At 37.2% G+C, this 18,047-nt stretch overlaps 1 protein-coding gene across 6 annotated transcripts in view; it reads left to right on the top strand.

Moving 5' to 3' along the window:
* Positions 1-18,047, top strand: part of atad2b (ATPase family AAA domain containing 2B) — a 169,073-nt gene that overhangs the window by 106,572 nt on the left and 44,454 nt on the right. For 5 of the 6 annotated variants that reach the window (XR_011340434.1, XM_069886403.1, XM_069886398.1 and 2 more), the window contains exons 14-18: positions 416-575; positions 2,934-3,024; positions 4,878-5,189; positions 9,160-9,295; positions 15,096-15,131. Coding sequence is in view for 5 of the 6 variants with exons in the window: in XM_069886403.1 (XP_069742504.1) it covers positions 416-575; positions 2,934-3,024; positions 4,878-5,189; positions 9,160-9,295; positions 15,096-15,131 (735 nt within the window). In the remaining variant the exon portion in view is untranslated. The remainder of the gene's footprint in view (positions 1-415; positions 576-2,933; positions 3,025-4,877; positions 5,190-9,159; positions 9,296-15,095; positions 15,132-18,047) is intronic. The other variant, XM_069886400.1, reaches the window with a different exon arrangement.

The following is an 18,047-nucleotide window of genomic DNA, read 5'->3' on the forward strand; positions in this document are numbered from 1 at the left end:
GATTGGGAGAATGAAATGGGTACTTGTTGACTCAATGAGTTGGTAGTTATTGTTTCCATTCTATATGACTTAACATGCAAGTTAGAACTATCATCCTTGCAGAAATAGGAGATGCAGTTATGAATGCTTCAACTAAAATTATGGTTGAGTTGCCCATGCAAATTTATTTTGAAAGTTGATATGTAAGAAACACCGCAGTTTTAGATTATATTATTTGACTAGTGTTCCTTTACTAATATAACATTTATCTGCAGAACTTTTAACCCTTTCTCTTCAAGATCGCCAACCTTGGGCAACCTGACCACTGTATTCTCACATTTATGACCCTTAATGTTTTTTTTGGAAACATCTACTTTGTCTCTTAATGTTGTACATATATCAATGAGAATATACCATAAATTCCTATGTTTTTCAGTTCTATCGTATCAACATTACTGGCACTGATGGACGGATTGGACAATAGAGGGGAAATAGTTATAATTGGTGCTACAAATAGACTTGATTCCATTGATCCTGCACTCAGGAGACCTGGTCGTTTTGATAGGGAATTCCTTTTTAACCTGCCTGATAAAAAGGTAAATGGGAACATTTTCTAACCTAATTGACCCTTTTTTAAAACTTTTCTATTGGTAGCTTTTCTGTGGCTCTTGTGTGATCTTAAAGATAGTAAATTGCAATTTCTGAAGTTTTGTTTTGTCCCAATCAATTTCATTAAAATAATAAAAATTGGTTAGTTTACTGATAAGTGCAACACAGTGACAGTTTAACTTGTTATTGAGGAATTTTTGACAATTCCCAGATGTTACTTGCATTTGTTAATATAGAGGTATGCGCCACTTAACGTTCACGATATGTTCTGTGAAATTGGGCTTTATGTGATGTGGATGTTGTGTAAACACCATATTATACACTTACTAAAGCTATATAGGATACTGTAGTGTACCTGTAAACTTTTTATTTGTTAGTAGGGATCAGTGTGGGGAGTGACATGGGGCTGTGGGGAGAGAGCGGGGCAGAGGGATCAGTGAGGGGACCGACACGGGATTGTAGGGAGAGAATGGGGCAGTGAGATCAGTGTGGGTATACAGTATATAATTTCCGATAGCTAGCGATCACTTTATCTAAATTGCTGCAGACTTGCTTGCGGTAACTGAATAATTATGGGAACACGGACGTACATGCGGTTGGACGTTGCCTGAATGGACATGAAGCAGCGCATACCTGTATGCTAAATTTAACTGCACAATGATAATAAAAGTATTAACTATGTTATGGTGGGGCTGAGTTGAAGTCAGCAGAAGTGTCAGAGGGGTAATATGTTGGATGTGGAGGCTGGTGGATGGAAAGTAAAGTCCTTGATCTGCCGGGGGTGGGGGGGGGGGGAAAGGAAAGTGAGTTGAGGGTGGATGTCTAAGAAATGGAGGAAATACATGGGTTTATTAATGGTCGTGGGGAATCCATGTGTATTAAAAATTTGTCTTCACTTTACACCACACAGTCTGAATCCTCTGACACTTACACCAACTGCAGTGTGTTTTTACCACCAGCCACATCTTCCCCTCCCTACCCCTGCCTGCTTTTTGCAGGGATCAGTCTCTACAAGACACCTTTTTCCAATCTACTCTTTCACCCCCTTAAGCACTTCCTCCTTCCAATTGTAATCACAGAAAGCACAGAACTTTTTCCTTCATCGCGCTCCTCTCCACAAATGGACCTTCCAGGCTTTGTATGCACATCATTCAACTTAATCCACTGTAATCCGTGTATTTGATGTGTCCTCCTTTACATCGGATAAGACCAAATGTAGATTAGATGATTGTTTCACTGAATACCTGTGCTTTGTCTGTGGGTCTAAATTTAAACTCCCATTCACCAATTCCTCTCAGCATTCCATTCAGACATATCTGTCGTCAGCCTTATCCATTGCCAGGGTGAAAATAAATGTAAATTTGCAAAACGACAGCTACTGTATTTCTCCTGGACAACCTTAAACCCAAAGCATTAACATTAATTTTTGTTATTTTAGTTATCCCCCATTACTTTCTGATTGCTCTTATTTAATCTCTTCTCTACCTTCCACGGGTCTTCCATTTTTCCTTTGACATTGTAAATTTATACTTTTCATCCTTACTCTAAAAGGGAGTCCCAAAAATATTAGATGTCGTTTATGTTTTGTATGTCATGTTTGTACTGTGTAAAATGATTGATTAAAATATTTTTTCCTCTTTTGGTACATTGTTTCTGTTTCTAAATTGAGTCTTTCTTGTGTGATTCAGATTCTCTTGGACAATTCTTAATAATATCATAGGATTTGTCTGAAATAGTGGTTCCAATGAATAAACTCTCAAAGGATCTTTTAAAATTGTCAGTAACTAAGGTTAATTTGAAATTTCCAAAACCTAGACTAAAGCAGAACTCAAATTTCCAAGATCAAGAGAGAGAGTTAACTTGGGGCTCTTGGGAAAGGTGGGGAGGCAGGGGTAGAAGGATGATGAGGAATGCAAAGGAATTGAGTAATTTTACATGTACATTATAAAAATCTTGAAAATATGTTTTTGTTAGACTATTGATTAGATTACTGAAAAATCGAGAGAGTGTCTGAATATTTTGGAAAGTGAACCCTTGAGGGACAGTGTGTTCTGAATTTCAGATTTTTCCAGATTTCAGAAAACCAGATTTAAGCCCACCTGGATTGTGCTGCCGTATCCACTCTCACCCCCTTCCAGTTGCTCTGCAGTCTCCCCCCCCACCTCGCCCACCCGACTGGCACTGCTTGTCTCCCCCCCTCATCCACCTGACTTGCGCTGTCGTCTCTCCCAACTTGCCGGATTTTGGAGCTTTCCGGATTTTAGAAGCCCAGATAAAGGATTGTGTATCTGTATTGCTTTGAAATATTGTCAGCCTTCACCTCATTATTTTTGATAATTTTATAGGCACGAAAGCACATATTTCAGATACATACCCGGGACTGGAATCCAAAACCTTTGCAGGGTTTCCTGGAAGAATTAGCTGAAAAGTGTGTAGGTGAGTAAAAACCTAAACTTAAAAATTTGTGATTACATGTTCTAAACAATCATTACAATAGGTAGTATTGTTTGAAAAATTGCATTGAAAATAAATATGTAGGTATCCTGTGTTAATGTGAGAGTCTTTAGCTCTTTTTACACTGAAAAGCTGCGCTATTGCCATATACACAACCTGTCTCTGGAAGCCAGCTTGGTTGTTCACACAGAACCGAAAAAAAGCTGGCTCTGTGAGTCTAGTACGCTCCACTCTGAGACTATCTACCTTGATAGATCGAAGCCAGTTAAGACTAAACTCTCCCAAATCTGCCTTTGATGTTTTCACACCGCACTCGAAGGGTGGATAAAAACCGGCTTTCAAGCGCTGTGTTAAAGGGGCTTTTGTTTTCTATCAAATGTTGAAATGCCTGCTCTTCAACTAGTTTTCTTTAAAATACTTTGATCCTTTAACCTATGGTAAAATATTTATACGTTTATTTGGATTTGGTTTACTTTAATAAGTATCTTTTACTTGACTGTCAACAAGACACCATAATATCCCACAAATAAACAAAAAAAATGAAGTTTGGTATTGAAAACTAAACTGTTGCCTCATGATGACTCGACAATATTTTTAAAAACCTAATTGAAAAAACTTTACTGCTCGGTAAGAAAAAAGTAGAAAATGTATGAAATGCATACCAGGATATCTATATTAATAATTTACACTTGAATATTGATAGTTCAAATCTTTAAAACTGATTGAATCAGATTTTGGAGATGAACAGTTCAAGAGGGTACTTCTAGTAATAAAAAAAATCAATTTTATTATACTTTTTACCGAGTCTAACCATTTCTTCTGCACCTATTTTGTGCTCTGTTTGCTCAGAAGATGTTTAAGCAATGACATGCATGTTTTTACCAATGTTGAGTTTGGACTGGTTGCAGAGTACAAGTGTCGTGATTTATGAGTTTAGAAGTTGCTTGTGAAATGTTGAAGTCATAAAGTAATTTTTCAATGTAAAATTTGTTTTGAAGTCAAAGTATTTTTGTTCACAAACTTATTACATGCATTCTATTAAATATTTGGAAACTTTATTGAATGAAAGTGTACTATATACAGGGAAACCTCATTAGAACGTGATTTGTTAATCCGCAGAATCGCTTATAGCTCCGGTGTCTGTGGACCTCAAACTTTGCAAATAGGTGGATTAAAATTCAGAATACCAAGGTTAAAAGAATGTATTTGCTTTCTTTCATTGCAATTGTTAGTTATAGGCCGCTTTCAGGTGGAATCACCGGGAGAATGCGGCTGCGGGTGTCTGCGAAGGGACGCAGCGCTGAAGGCGGTGTTCTGCCACCTGAAAGGTCTGCAGCAGGGAGAGGTGCCGCGTAACAAACGCCGACTCCTGAGTCAGGGCAGGAGCAGCTGCCTGACAGACCCCTCCCCGCTGCCGACAGAACCCCTGGCATGGGACGTCAGGGCTGGGGTGGCCAGCGCTCCAGCCCTGAAATCCCACGCGGGGGGCTGTTGGCAGCAGGGAGGGGGGCTGTCAGGCAGCGGGGTGGAGGACTATCAGCAGCTGGGAGGGTGGCTATTTCCGTTTGGTTATCTGTACGTACTCTGACATCTGTTCTGTGACTCGGCTGTAACGCGGAATGAAAACTTGGACCCCAACTACCGTGTTCTAATGAGGTTTTACTGTATAACGTACATCTTGTGCATATGGATCTCGGTCCAAAAAAAATGGCATTTTTCATTTTATTTGAGGGATTATACTTTGAAGAATTGTTGTTAAGCTAAGGAATTTCTTTGATTTTTCTCTTTTTAAAAGAAATATTTAATTTTCTTACTTCCTCTCCCCCCCCACCAAGGGTACTGCGGGGCCGATATTAAAGCACTTTGCACTGAGGCAGCCTTGTTTGCCCTTCGCCGGCGTTACCCTCAGATTTATGCAACCAGTCAGAAACTGCAGCTGGATGTCTCCTCTATTGTTATTAGTGCACAGGACTTCTATCTTGCCATGCAGAACATTGTGCCTGCTTCACAACGAGCTGTGACCTCATCAGGAGAAGCATTATCGCATATCATTAGGCCTCTGTTGGAAAATGTCTTTAATGGAATTCTGATTGCTTTGTACAAGATTTTTCCTCGTGCTGAACCAACACCGAATAACAACAAAGATGGTCTGTATTTAGATTGCATTTTATAGCTACTTTCTTATTATTGCTTCTTGGCTAAGATAATTTGCGTAATTTTTTTGTGATTGTGGACCAAAGCAGTATGACAAAGTCATTGTTTTATTAATTTAAAATGCATACCACTGCGCACAATGTGAAGATGGTGGTATTTGTGAAAAATATAACCAATAATACTAAGTGAGCAGTCATTTTTATTGATATACTTTAATTCATGGAGTTAAAGAATCATTTGAACTGGAATAAGACTTCAACTTATCATGTCCATGTTGACCAATGAGAATCCATCTATTTACCAGATCCTTAACCATTTATGCTTTGACAATTCAGGTACTCATTTAGGAACTATTTAAATATTGTGAGAGAACTTGTCTGGGTGAAAACATTTCTTTAAATTTAAATGTAATTTAAAAAAAATTAGACGTAAAGCATGATAACATGGCAGCCAATTTATACCCAAATAACCCAATTGCTGGTGCTGTACTTACCATAAATATATCGTATATTTCAGTGGATAAGACAACTTTCAGATAAGACACTTCATTTCAGTCTGAATTTCATAGTTTTAGCTCATATTGGTGGTATAAAAACAACTCCCAAACATACTGGTACCAGACAACTGTTGACTGAATGGTGTCGTGTTGACAGAGCTGGTGGTGATTCACGGTTCAGTCTGTTGCTGTCTTCTGTCTTAACCAGTTTAACCAATATCTAGTGTAATGTTTGATATGGAGAATGATTTATTGTGTGACCCTGACAATGAAGCCGAAGTCGACTCACCAGATTCTGACTGGGACCCATATGGTGACAGTGTACACAATGAGACTCCGGATGTGCTTGCTGAATTTTTTTTGCCTCAGACGATGAAGCCAGTGATTTTCAAGGATTTTAAATGTGTGATGTGTCTTTTTAAATTTTACAATTCTTTTATTGATCTCGGTGGGTTATGGAAGTGGTGTTTTGTGTTGAATTTTAAGGTCACTTTTTGGATCTGGCCTTTAGGACTACCCTTTTTTTTTTTGCATGCTTCAAGTGTCGTCTTATCTGCCGAAATATACGGTATATCCTCTGGTTGTAGACAATCTTTGCTATAGGCATTGTTTTCTACTAACTATCTTGCTAATACGCTTCATAATTTTGAATACCTTTATCAGGTCCCCCTTCAGCCTTCTTCTGCTCAAAGGTACACAGCTCAGACTCTCCACTCTCTGAAACATTCCATCCCAGGCAACATCTTGAAAATCTTCACTCCAGTGCAATCATGTCCTTCCAGAACTGCACAGAGTACCTATGGCCTAATTAAAATTATACAAAATTGTATCATGATCTCCATGCTTTTGTATTTTGTGCCTCGTCTAAGAAAAGCAAAGCATCTCATACACCTTCTGCACTTCTATTGCTAACTCTAGGGATCTATAGACATGTACACTATGGTTCCTCAATTCCTCTATCTTCCCTGTCATGGTGTATTAAGACCTCCTAACTGACCACCTTATAGATTAGCTATTGTTCTTTTAAAAAAAAACCATCAAAATTGTTCTGTAGCCTAAAATGGACCATCTTACTTTGAACAACAATGTCAAATGTGTATATCTGCACACTTACTCCCTCACTCACTTACAGTATATAAGAAATAACAAGACTTCCAAAACCAGTCTCTGTGGTGCACCTCTGATTTCTGGCTTCCAATCAGAAAAGTAACACTCCATCCCATTATGAAGATTAGTTACCAAGAAGCAGAATCTATCTGATAAGGATTTGTTTTGGTGTATTTACTTTTTAAATATTGAGGTGATTCTGGATAACCTTGTCACTTGAAACTTGGAATGGTATTGGGAAATTTCAGAATCATTCAACATCAGGTTGCAACAAAATGCCAAAGAGCAGTGAGCAGAAAGTTAAAATGAAATTCTTTCTCCCCTCTAATTAATACTTCTCTTCTTCTTCAACTACTATTGTCAAAAGAACCCGTTGATTAGATAATGTTATTCAGACAGATATCAGTTGTATTTTACCTACCTTCATGCTGTTGATCAACATTTGTATTTTCCACTGGAAGAAGGCTATTTTAATGGTTTGTTCTTATCGATATTTGAAAATCCAAGTTGAAAAATATTTGATATTGGTGTGCAGAGATCAGGATTTGAAAAGTTAAAGTTGTTCCAGTGTTGATTTGTTAAGTCAAATTAATTTGACTGTCTTGACTATTCACACACATCTGGATATGGTTCTTTTAAAAATCAGACGGAGTTCCATTTATTTTTAATGACAGCAATCCAGTTCAACTTCCATTTTATTACGAAGTGCTAAAATTGTGTGATGCATTCTTTTAACAAAATGCTTGTTGGTGTTAATACTTCCTTATCTTATTCAGACTCTTATTAAGAAGGAAGAAATTGACATTAAACCTCTAAATGGAAGCTGGCACTAATTAGCTAAGCAGTGAAATTGAAATTGACTGGTAGAGTTTTTGGTCTAAAAAGTAACTTTATTTAAAATCAGAAATTTTTCCCTTTTAGGACTTCATTTGTAAACTAAATGCATATGATTTGTAAACTAAATGTGAAAAACTGGTACACTCTAGAGCTGCTGCATTGGTAGAGCTACCACTTGTTCAGACTTTGAAGAGTGGGGAGCAGAGACAACGCTCCTCCGAAGGGTACAACTGCCCTATCCTAAAGCTGACGGCTCCATACAGGCTGTAAATGGCCTGTTTTAGGAATTTATGTTGTTTTTATTTAAAATCCTGTAACTGCAGGGTCTATGTCCAAAATGGCAATGCCTATGCTGGCAGCGGCCTCAAGGGTTGCAGACTTCAGGGGAAGAGCAGACTGATACAGGGCACCAGAAACTGGAAGACAAACCTACAAGGAAGATGACTGCGACAGCAAACCCCTGAGGTTTGAATGGTTGAAGGATCCACTAAGGAGACTGGCTCATGGGAAACAAGTATCGGAACTGGGATTCAAGAGGGTGCTGAGGGCAAGAAGGGCTTCCAAAGGGCCTTGTGCACTGAAGGCTTCTTGATCACATTTGAGGTTTGGACTTGCATAGACAGGAGTCTGTACAGCTGCAGAGGTTGCAGGAACACTGGAGGCAAATCCATGGACACTCAGTAACTCTGCAGGGGCTCTCTTTTGCTTCTCTATCTCTTACTGTAAATGGCACCAGGCAAAACTAATGGTGACTTACCTTATGGCAGACTAAAATAAATTTCTTGTCAAATTACAGTTGTCTTTATATATATCAATAAAGTAATATAGAATCTTTCATTTTAATGTGTACAATGCTTCCTATAGTTCCAAAATAGGGGTCAGCTTGTTCATTAAGTGAAATCTGAAAATAGTATAATTAAGATTTTCTTTCAGAATGGTTGATGAACAGACATAACAATGTTTTTCAGTATTGCTTCAGTTGAGGGGAAAGATTTTATAAAAAAGCAGAGCAAATGTATCGACCTCAATAAGAAAAAGATCTTTTACAAGATGATTTTAATGCCATTAATTTTGGTCCTTTTAGAGACATTTGAGTTCTTTTTGTTCCGAAACTGGGTTAACAGTATTTAAAATAATTTTCAAATATTTTGTACTTGCCTTAAAGTACACAATTTACTTAATTTGCAAACTGTATGGTTATTAAAAGAACCATCTTGTTGGTGATGTAGAGATTTAGTTCATAATAAAGATAAGGTCACTGAACAATATGATTAACAATTTTATTTTGGATGATCAAGGTTTTAAGTTTAGTGGCTGATTGATTTAGGAATTTGCAAAGTGTGAATTCCTTAACGACACCTCTGTGGTGTTATTATTATCTTGGGAAATGTTGCTCCTTTAAAGTCTTCACGAGGTAGAACATTAGCATTGGAAATATTCATGTACTTAGGACAGTTTTGTATCCTACATTGTATTTATAAAATAGTTTGTTTCATGACAGTATTCATGATTTTCTTTGTCAGATGCTGACAACCACATTCTGGAAGATTATATCAACAGTGATGATGAAATTGAGCCAACAATTTTTGACGATTCTTCATTGGGATCACCAAAGAAACCATCAGCTACTAAACATAAACCCTTTCTGCACTTCTCCATGTGAGTATTTAGATATAAAGCTATGAAAGCAATGACTTGGAGTTACTGATTAGTTATTTAGAGCACTTCAAAGTAAATATATAGGAATTAAAAGTTTTGTGCAAAAGATGTTTGATTATTGCTGATTTCATGTTTGAAATATTAGGTCGGTAAGGAATGAGTGATTTCAACAATAAATAATAGCACTACACCCATCAATGTGTGATTTATTTTCCCCAGACCTGTGTATTGCATGTGAATTTCCTAGAAGTTAATTTTCACCGTAGAATATAGTTGAATAGTGAGCAGCACTCTCAAATATAAACAAATTATCCAGATAATTGTTAAGTTAATGTCCTGATATATCATTATCTATATATGGCATTCATCTGAAACTTCCAACTGCATCAAACTAATTCAGTGTGTTCAAGGCCTGCTGTACTGTGTATTGAGTATTGACTTTACCACAATAAGCATTCATCTATTGAAATTTAATAGCCTAATTAAATCAGCTTAATTTTCCAGAATGGTTTGTTTTGAAAAGTCCCTCATTAGGATAGAATGATTGCAAATATATGTGCTTAGCATGTGAATTGGATTGTATTATTCCAATGTTATGTGATTTGAAAGACGATTGAGCCTGGAGGAAACCATTTATTGTGTCATCATATCTCTGCCATTGCAGCAACTCTTTAGGGTGCACTGGAATTTTTAGGTAAGAAATTGCTGGTCATAAATTCTCATTAATTTTTAATTTATCTTATGACAACAGGTAATCACCACTATATTAGATTTGTTCAGAAATGCTGAGTGATGTGCCAAATGGGGATCTAATAAATCAGTGATTTAGTTTTCAACCTGTCTCTATCCCATTTAGGTTGAAACAATAGAATGTCTTTGTGTCTTTAATTTTTGTTATTTGCTTAAAATGTACAGCATTTTAGCTGACAAAGGGTTCAAAACTATTCAAATACATGTAATATCTGGAGACTGACACACTCCTTTATTATTGACCATCTGCTTTTTGAAGGCTCTTTTTACTTGAAGCCATTCTCCAATGGGAAGCTGGTTTTATTTAATCACTAAGGTCCAATGCCTGACCTCTCAACATGATGGGCTCTGCTCCCAGAATTGCTTTGAAAACTGGTTAAGCCATGCTTTCAGCCTTGTTGAGGTGACAGAGAGCAATGCTCAATCCATGATATTTAAGAATTTAAAAAATATATTAATAAAAAACAAATGATTACTTGAAGCACAGACAAAAATAATACAGTTATATTTAAATCGACTCAAATCAAAAAGGTGATCAGCTTGGGCTTCTACACCATTAAATAAATAAAAAATGGCAGTTCTGTGTGGAACTGCTGGTTTTTAAGTGGAAGATCTTAGAGATAGATTTTGCCCTCACTTGGAAAAGTATGGTCATATTGGAGATGGTGAATATGGCTTTGTGTGGGACATGTGATGTCTTATGAGCTTCATTGGTTTTTTTTTGAGGAGACGATGAAGATGATTGATGAGTGGAGGGGAGTGGATTTTGTCTACTTGGATTTTTGTATGGTATTTGTCGAAGTCCATCATGGTAAGCTGATCCAAAAGATTAAAACACCTGAAATCCATGCTGACTTGATAGATTAGATTCAAAATTAGCTTGATCATAGAAGACATAGTTTAATAGTGGGGAAACAATGAAAAGAAGGGAATTAGTGGTTGAGATCATCCGTGGGGGGGGAATTGACAGTCATTGTGTTGGGTCTGGGGCCCTTTTTCATTTTGGAACACATGTTCAAGTTTACAAATTTCCCAATGCTTAGTTTGAAAATGTGTCTGCAGAGTGGGCCCATTCATTTTAGTAGGAATAAACATCCACGAGGAAAAAGCTAACGTAGCAGCTAGTTTTCTTATTTTTTAATTGAGCTGATTTAAATTTAACTGAATTATTTCAGTATTTAACGGTTTCCTTTATTTTTGACTTCTCAACAATTTAGAATCAATTTGTTTCAAATATTGACGGGTCTTTCTCCAACTGGAGGTCTGTGACGAATGGGTATTCCAAAGGAAACAGTGTTGTGACTTTTTATATTTAATATATGATTTATTACATCAATATGATTTGTACATATGAATTAGTGAACTGATTACACTTCAGCAGACAAATCAAAATTGGTATTGTAAATAATGATCTAGGTTTTTAGAGCATATAAGCAGGAAATAAGGGTGGAGAAATGTCAGATGGAGTTTTCTTTGAGCACAAGTGAGGTGTTTCACACTGGGAACTCAAATCCAAGAGAAAGTTTACAGTAAATGGTAGGACCTTTAAGACCATTGATGGGCAGAGGTAATGAGAGGAGCAGGTCCATGGCACCCTGTAAATGGCAACACAAGTAGATATGGTTGTAAAGAAAGTATATACAATGCTTGTCTTCTTTGGACAGGGCATTGAGTTTAAAAGTTGGGAAGTCCTGTTGCAGTTGTATAAATCTTTGCTGAGACCACGTTTGGAGTATTGTGTGCAGTTCTGGATGCTACATTACAGGAAGGTTGTTAAAGCTTTGAAGAGGGTGCAGAAAAAGTTCACCAGGATGTTGTCTGGATTAAACCATGCTTGCTATAAGGAGACAAACTGGGATTTTTGTTTTGAAAGAGAATCAAAGACTGAGGGAAACCTGATAAAATTATGAGAGGCATAGATAGTCGGTATTTTACTCAGTGTCAAATACCGAGGGGGGGAATGTTTGAAGGAGTCTGTAGTGCAAGCTACTTTTTTTTCTGGAAAGGTAGTTACATGAATTTTGCTGCCTGTGGGGAGTGGGATATCAGGGTTGGTATAAGCAGATATAATAACATTTAAGAGCCATCTATTCAGGCACATGAATCTGCAGGAAATGGAGAAAGATGGATGACATGCAGGCAGATAGGATTAGTTTAATATTGTGGTGGGCATGGACATTATAAGCTGAAGGTCTTGTTCCTATGCAGTACCGTTCTGTGTTTTATAGCCATACTCTGCATTAGATCTTTTATTTTTTCATTTTGAATTTTTCAATTGTTTAATGCTTCTCAACTTTCATTTACCCACCATCGACAACTGTACTATTAGTGTAGAATTCCTGACCTCAGTCTCTTACTTGGCTCCTTCCCTCTATTTAAATTTGCTTTGTAACTGCTAAAACTTGCTTCTCTGGTTTTTTTTAGTATTATAGATAATGAAAATATGAAGTTTTTATTGCTGTGTTTGAAAATTTTGACTAAATTACCATTGAAGGATTTTCCTGTAACTATGCCATTTTCCTATAATGGTACCATTGAGAAATATGTTCTTCATGTCTAGTGTGTGTGTATGTTTATATATAGTGTTCTAATCTGAATAAATCATTTCCAATTTTTCCCCACTGCAAAAAAATGTCACTTTAAATTTGTTTAATTTCAGTTCCCATGTTTATCAAGATTTGTGCAAATTATTGGAAACATTTAATTTCTATTTTAGAGGTTTGCGTAATCTAAAACTTATACCTTCACCTAAAGTGAGCGTGGGTATGAAAATGAAGGAAAAATTACATGCTGCATTGTTTGAAATGATCTTTTGGAAGGTAACATGGTTGCAGCACTAGAAATGTTAGAGAATTGGTGTTGAGATGAGTTACAACAGTTTACCATGGAAGGATGAAGTAGATAATAGCCTTCCCCAACTCTTGCCTCCTGTAGCTTGTTTTAGGGTCTCATCTATCCCCTAGGGTGAATAAAATAACCTGTAGTATCATTTAAAGAAAAGTGGGATTCTTCTAGTGTCTTGTCAATCTCATTATCTGTAGGCAACATTGTTTAAGGCCAGTTATCTGGAAATTTACTAAATTAATGCTATGAAATCTTGCCCTTTCCTTGAATTATTACTGAGCACACCTTTCAAAAGCATATCCTTGGTTGTGGTTTTCAATTTTTTTTCTTTCCACTCACATTAGTAATCCCTTACTAATAATAGAGCACCTATGGCATAGGGAATTATATAAGGTGGTTTGTGAGTGGAAAGAAAAAGTTTGAAAACCACTGGTTTAGATTATTCTAAATCCATTAAATTTGCTGTATAAATACATGTTTTCTTTACATTGTAACTTAGAGGCTTCTTTTATTGTTTTGAATAGTGAAAATTAAAGCTGGGTGCTTGAGAATTTAGCATTGACATCGCAAATTAAAAATTTCAAGCTAATGTTAAAGAATGCTTTAATCTTGACTTTGTATTTTGATGGATTGGTTGACTTGGAAATTATTGGAAAAATTGAATGTCTGAATTGAAAATAAAATAATAATTTCTCTGAGTTTATATAACAAAAAAACATCAGTAGACCACTTTTTAAGTTTCCATTGTAGTAACTTTCCCTGACACAAAATAATAACAAGCTTATTGATAATTTATGTCTTAAAATAAGGATATTTCCATTACTACAAAATGGAATTTGAACAAAATGGTAAAAGGTGTTCTGGGTTCCAAACTGATGCAGTTGAGCTCTGCTGGTTTAACACAGTTTCAAACACCTTGAAGAAGGGCTCCAGCCTGAAGCTTTGGTTATATATCTTTACCTCCTATGGATGCTGTGAGACCTGCTGAGTTCCTCCAGCATTTCTGTGTTTTTACTTCAATCTCAGTGTGTGCACACTTCAGTGTTTCATTCTTAATACACTGTTGAGCAGCACCAGCGACCAGGGTTGGAATCTAGTGATGTGTTAAGGAGATTGTATGTACTCCCTGAGTCTGCGTGGGTTTCCTCCCCTCTCCAAAAACATAGGGGGTTTGTAGGTTAATTATGCCTGGGCTCGTGGGCCAGAAGGGGCTGTTACCATGCTGTACGTCTAAATTTTGAAAAAAAAACACATTTTAAATTTTAATTTAAAATGACTTTTGAGGTGATTAAAAATGATACAGTGCTAATTAAAAGTTATATCTGTGAATGAGTCCTTTAAGACAAATGTGTACTGATGGCAATGGTTTACTTCAGAACAAAATATGTATGAATTATTTGGTTGTGTCGTTGACTTTACTGCAAAACTGTAGTATGTTGCCATCTGGTGGAAGATTTAGGATTTGTGAGCTGTAATCACTTTTAAAAAAAATAGGATATTGGAGTGGGCTCTTCTCACGAGGTTGGATTGTACAATTTCTGGCCCACTTGCAGTGTCCATTTACTTGTACTTTTTAGACATGTGGCGTGGTAACAGGCCCTTCCAGTCCATGAACCCAAGCTGCCCAAATACACCAATTATTGACAAACCCTGTACAATTATGGAGGGTTGGAGAAAGCTCCGCGGAACACCTGGAGGAAACCCACACTGTCATGGGGAGAACATACAAATTCTTTGCCAACGGTACTTTGTCACTGGCACAGTAATAGCCTTGCACTAACCGCTGCTCGAACGGTGCCTCCCCTTAAAGGTGGCGAAAGGATTGTGGTTGGTCAATTTAAATGGTTCAAAAATTGAGAACCTGTGTTCTATTCGGATGTGGAAAGCACTTATAGGGAAAAATAAAATTGCAAGTCACAAGGTAAAAGTTGGTGAGACTGCCTGATCTGGTCTTTGTAGAATCAGTATAAGCAAGTGGTTTGAATGGTCTCTGATGCTGTAGTTTCAAATTCAAGTTTATTATCATTCGATTGCAGAAGTACAACCTGATGAAACAGCATTCTTCATGCCTCAGTATAAAATCTACAGATACACAACTAGACACAATACATATGCAGACAAACAGTACTTATGCAGGATAAATATTCATATATACAAATAAATAGATAAATATTGTTTAGTAAATATGTTTCTTTTCTGTTCAAAGATCCTGTTCCCAAGAGACATTTGGGAGGCTGAGCAGGTATTTTAAATATAGTTAAAATATATCCAGATACTTTTAGAAAAAAATATGAAAATATTTAGAGAATTTAGTTAAAACACTAAAATAATTAAACACCTTATAGAAAGAATACTCTTTCTTTTCACAATATTTTTATTGATTTTATATTAGGCAAAATTAAACAGTGGAAAGAATACTCAGAACATTATTGCAACAAGTCAAGTCACCTTTATGTATCGTTCATACCATGCTCACACACTAAAGATGAGATAGTATTTCTCCAGGACCACAGAGCATATATAAATATAAGTTAGAATAGAAGTTAAACAGCTTAAAATATTAAGACGTAGACAGTAAAAGTCCACAGTACACTATCCACATATGTTCTGGGAATTTAGGAGCTGATGGCTTGGGTGAAAAAAAAAACTGTTGACCAATCCGGAAATAAGGGCCCAAGTTCTGCGGTACTGCTTACCAGATGGCATAAGGGAGAACAGATTACATGAGGGGTGTGTGGTGTCCTTCACAATGTTTATTGCCATTTGCCTTCATTGAGTGTTGTAGATGTCCTTCATAATAGGAAGAGATCCCCCAATGATCTTTTCCGCTGACTTCACTATCCTCTTGCAGGGTCTTGCAGTCTGAAATGGTACAGCTTCCAAACTAGGCAGTGATGCTCTCAATACATCTTCTGCAGAATGTAGTGAGGATGGAGGGTGGGAGATGAATTTTCCTCAGCCGTCACAGGAAGTTGAGGCGCTCCTGGGCTTTCTCAATGGTCAAGCCATCAATCGTCAGTGGATTGACCCTCGGGCCCTCCTGAAGTCGACATCCATCTCTTTTGTTTTATTAACATTCAGGTACAGGTTATTGGCTCCGCACCAGTCTGTTAGTGTCTGTACCTCATCTCTGTATGCTGACTTCTCATTCTTACTAATAAGGCCCATCAGGATCGTGTCATCAGCAAACTTGATAATATGGTTCGATCTGTGTTTAGCTGCACAGTCAAGGGGCAGCAGAGTGAACAACATCATTGTGATGGTCTTGGAAGTGTTGTTACTGATCTGGACTGCTTGAGGTCTCCCTGACAGGATGCAAGAATCCAATTGCAGAGGGAGGTGTTTAGATCCAGCAGGCTCAACTTCCTTTTCAGGTACTGAGGTATGATTGTATTGAAGTCAATAAACAGCATTCGATCATGAGTCCTTATTTTCCAGGTGGGTGAGAGCTAGATGGAGGGCGATGGTGATAGTGTCATCTGTAGAGCGTTTGGATCTGTATGTGAACCGCAATGGGTAAAGTGACGGGGCAGCAGGATCTTGATGTGCCTCATCTTGACAATGGATGTGAGTGTGACAGGGTTGTAGTCACTGAAGCCGGATACTATCGACTTCTTCAATATGGGACACCTTTATCCACAGGATTGTTGAGTGTTTGAAATAAAGATCTTTGTCTTTGTACCAGTTGTCTCTGTTGGAATACCAAGCACTCAGATGTGGCACGTTTAACCTTTCTGTCTCCTCCATTTTTGGTATTGTGTTGCTGGACTCTGGATTGTTTTGGATTTCCATGTTTGGCAGAGCATAAATCTGAAATAAACTGTGCCATCAGTGTCTGGTTAACTGTGGGACTACTGACTGTCATCCAGCTTACTTTGTATTTTTTAATTATGTCATTCTTATTGTGAAGATTCTGTTCCCTTCTGTTAGTTCCAGAAGGCTCATCAATACACCGAAAATTTCAACTGAAAAATAAAAACGTTTGCATACACACCCAGAATTTTACTTTTGACTGGAATACCGTTGCTTGATGGCTTTTGATTATACTTTGAGGCCCTTGTTTAAATTTGTGTCTAATTGATGCAAATCTAAAAGAATATGTTGCATTCATTGGTAAATGATCTTAACTATTGGGATATGTGGTTTGGCACCAATAATATAACAAAGTATCACACTGGTAGCATAGTTTTTCTTGGAATAAGTGATGTTATTGTAATCCATTTCACATTTTTATTAAAGAATTTGTACTTGTACCAGTAATATGGATGCGATTACAATTTTTACAACGATAGAATGCTATAATCACAGAAAGAGGCCCACATAGCAATGTCAAACTACTATTCAGCTGATTGACATGCACTTGGACCATAGCACCCTCCATTCCCCTCCTATCCATGTCCCTATTCAAATTTAAATATTGAAACCAAACCCATTTCTGCCACTTTCACTGGCATTTCATTCCACACACTCACCACCTTCTGAGTAAGAATTTCCCCCTAATGTTCCCCTTAAACATTTTGTCTTTCAGTCCTAACCCAAGTCCTCTAGTTCTTTTCTCACCAACCTCAGTGGAAAAAGCCTGCTTGCATTTATCTATACCCAACATAATTTTGTATACCTCGATCAAATTTCCCCTCATTCTCTGATGCTTCCAGGGAATAAAGTCCAAACCTATTCAACTTTCATAAGATGCAAGGTTATGTAAGTTATAGATGGGGTGGACAGACATCACCTTTTTCTTGGAGTGACAGTCACAAATGTCAAGGGAATGATAGTTCAGGAGAGACGTCAGTGTTAAGTTTTTTTTATACAGTCAGTAGTGGGTGCCTTGAATGCATAGCCAGGGTGATGAAGGAGGCTGATTCAATAGAAGCATTTAAAAGACTTATAGACAGGCACATGGATACATGAAAAATAGAGGGTTATGTGTGTGAGGTTGGGAAGGTTTAGGTTATTGAGTAGATTTATGTAGGTTGGAATGTCGTCATGGACCAAAGCGTATGTACTGTGCTGTATTGTTCTATTTTTTTTTCTATATAACTCAGTTCAATTCCTGTCAAAAACTCTGTAAATCTTGTCTGCACTCTTTCAATCTTATTGCTCTTTCCTGTAAGTAGGTGACCAAAACTGCGCACAATACTCTGGCATTGGCCTCCCC

This window comes from Narcine bancroftii, chromosome 6 (genome assembly GCF_036971445.1).
Source record: "Narcine bancroftii isolate sNarBan1 chromosome 6, sNarBan1.hap1, whole genome shotgun sequence".
In the NCBI taxonomy this organism is placed as follows: domain Eukaryota; kingdom Metazoa; phylum Chordata; class Chondrichthyes; order Torpediniformes; family Narcinidae; genus Narcine; species Narcine bancroftii.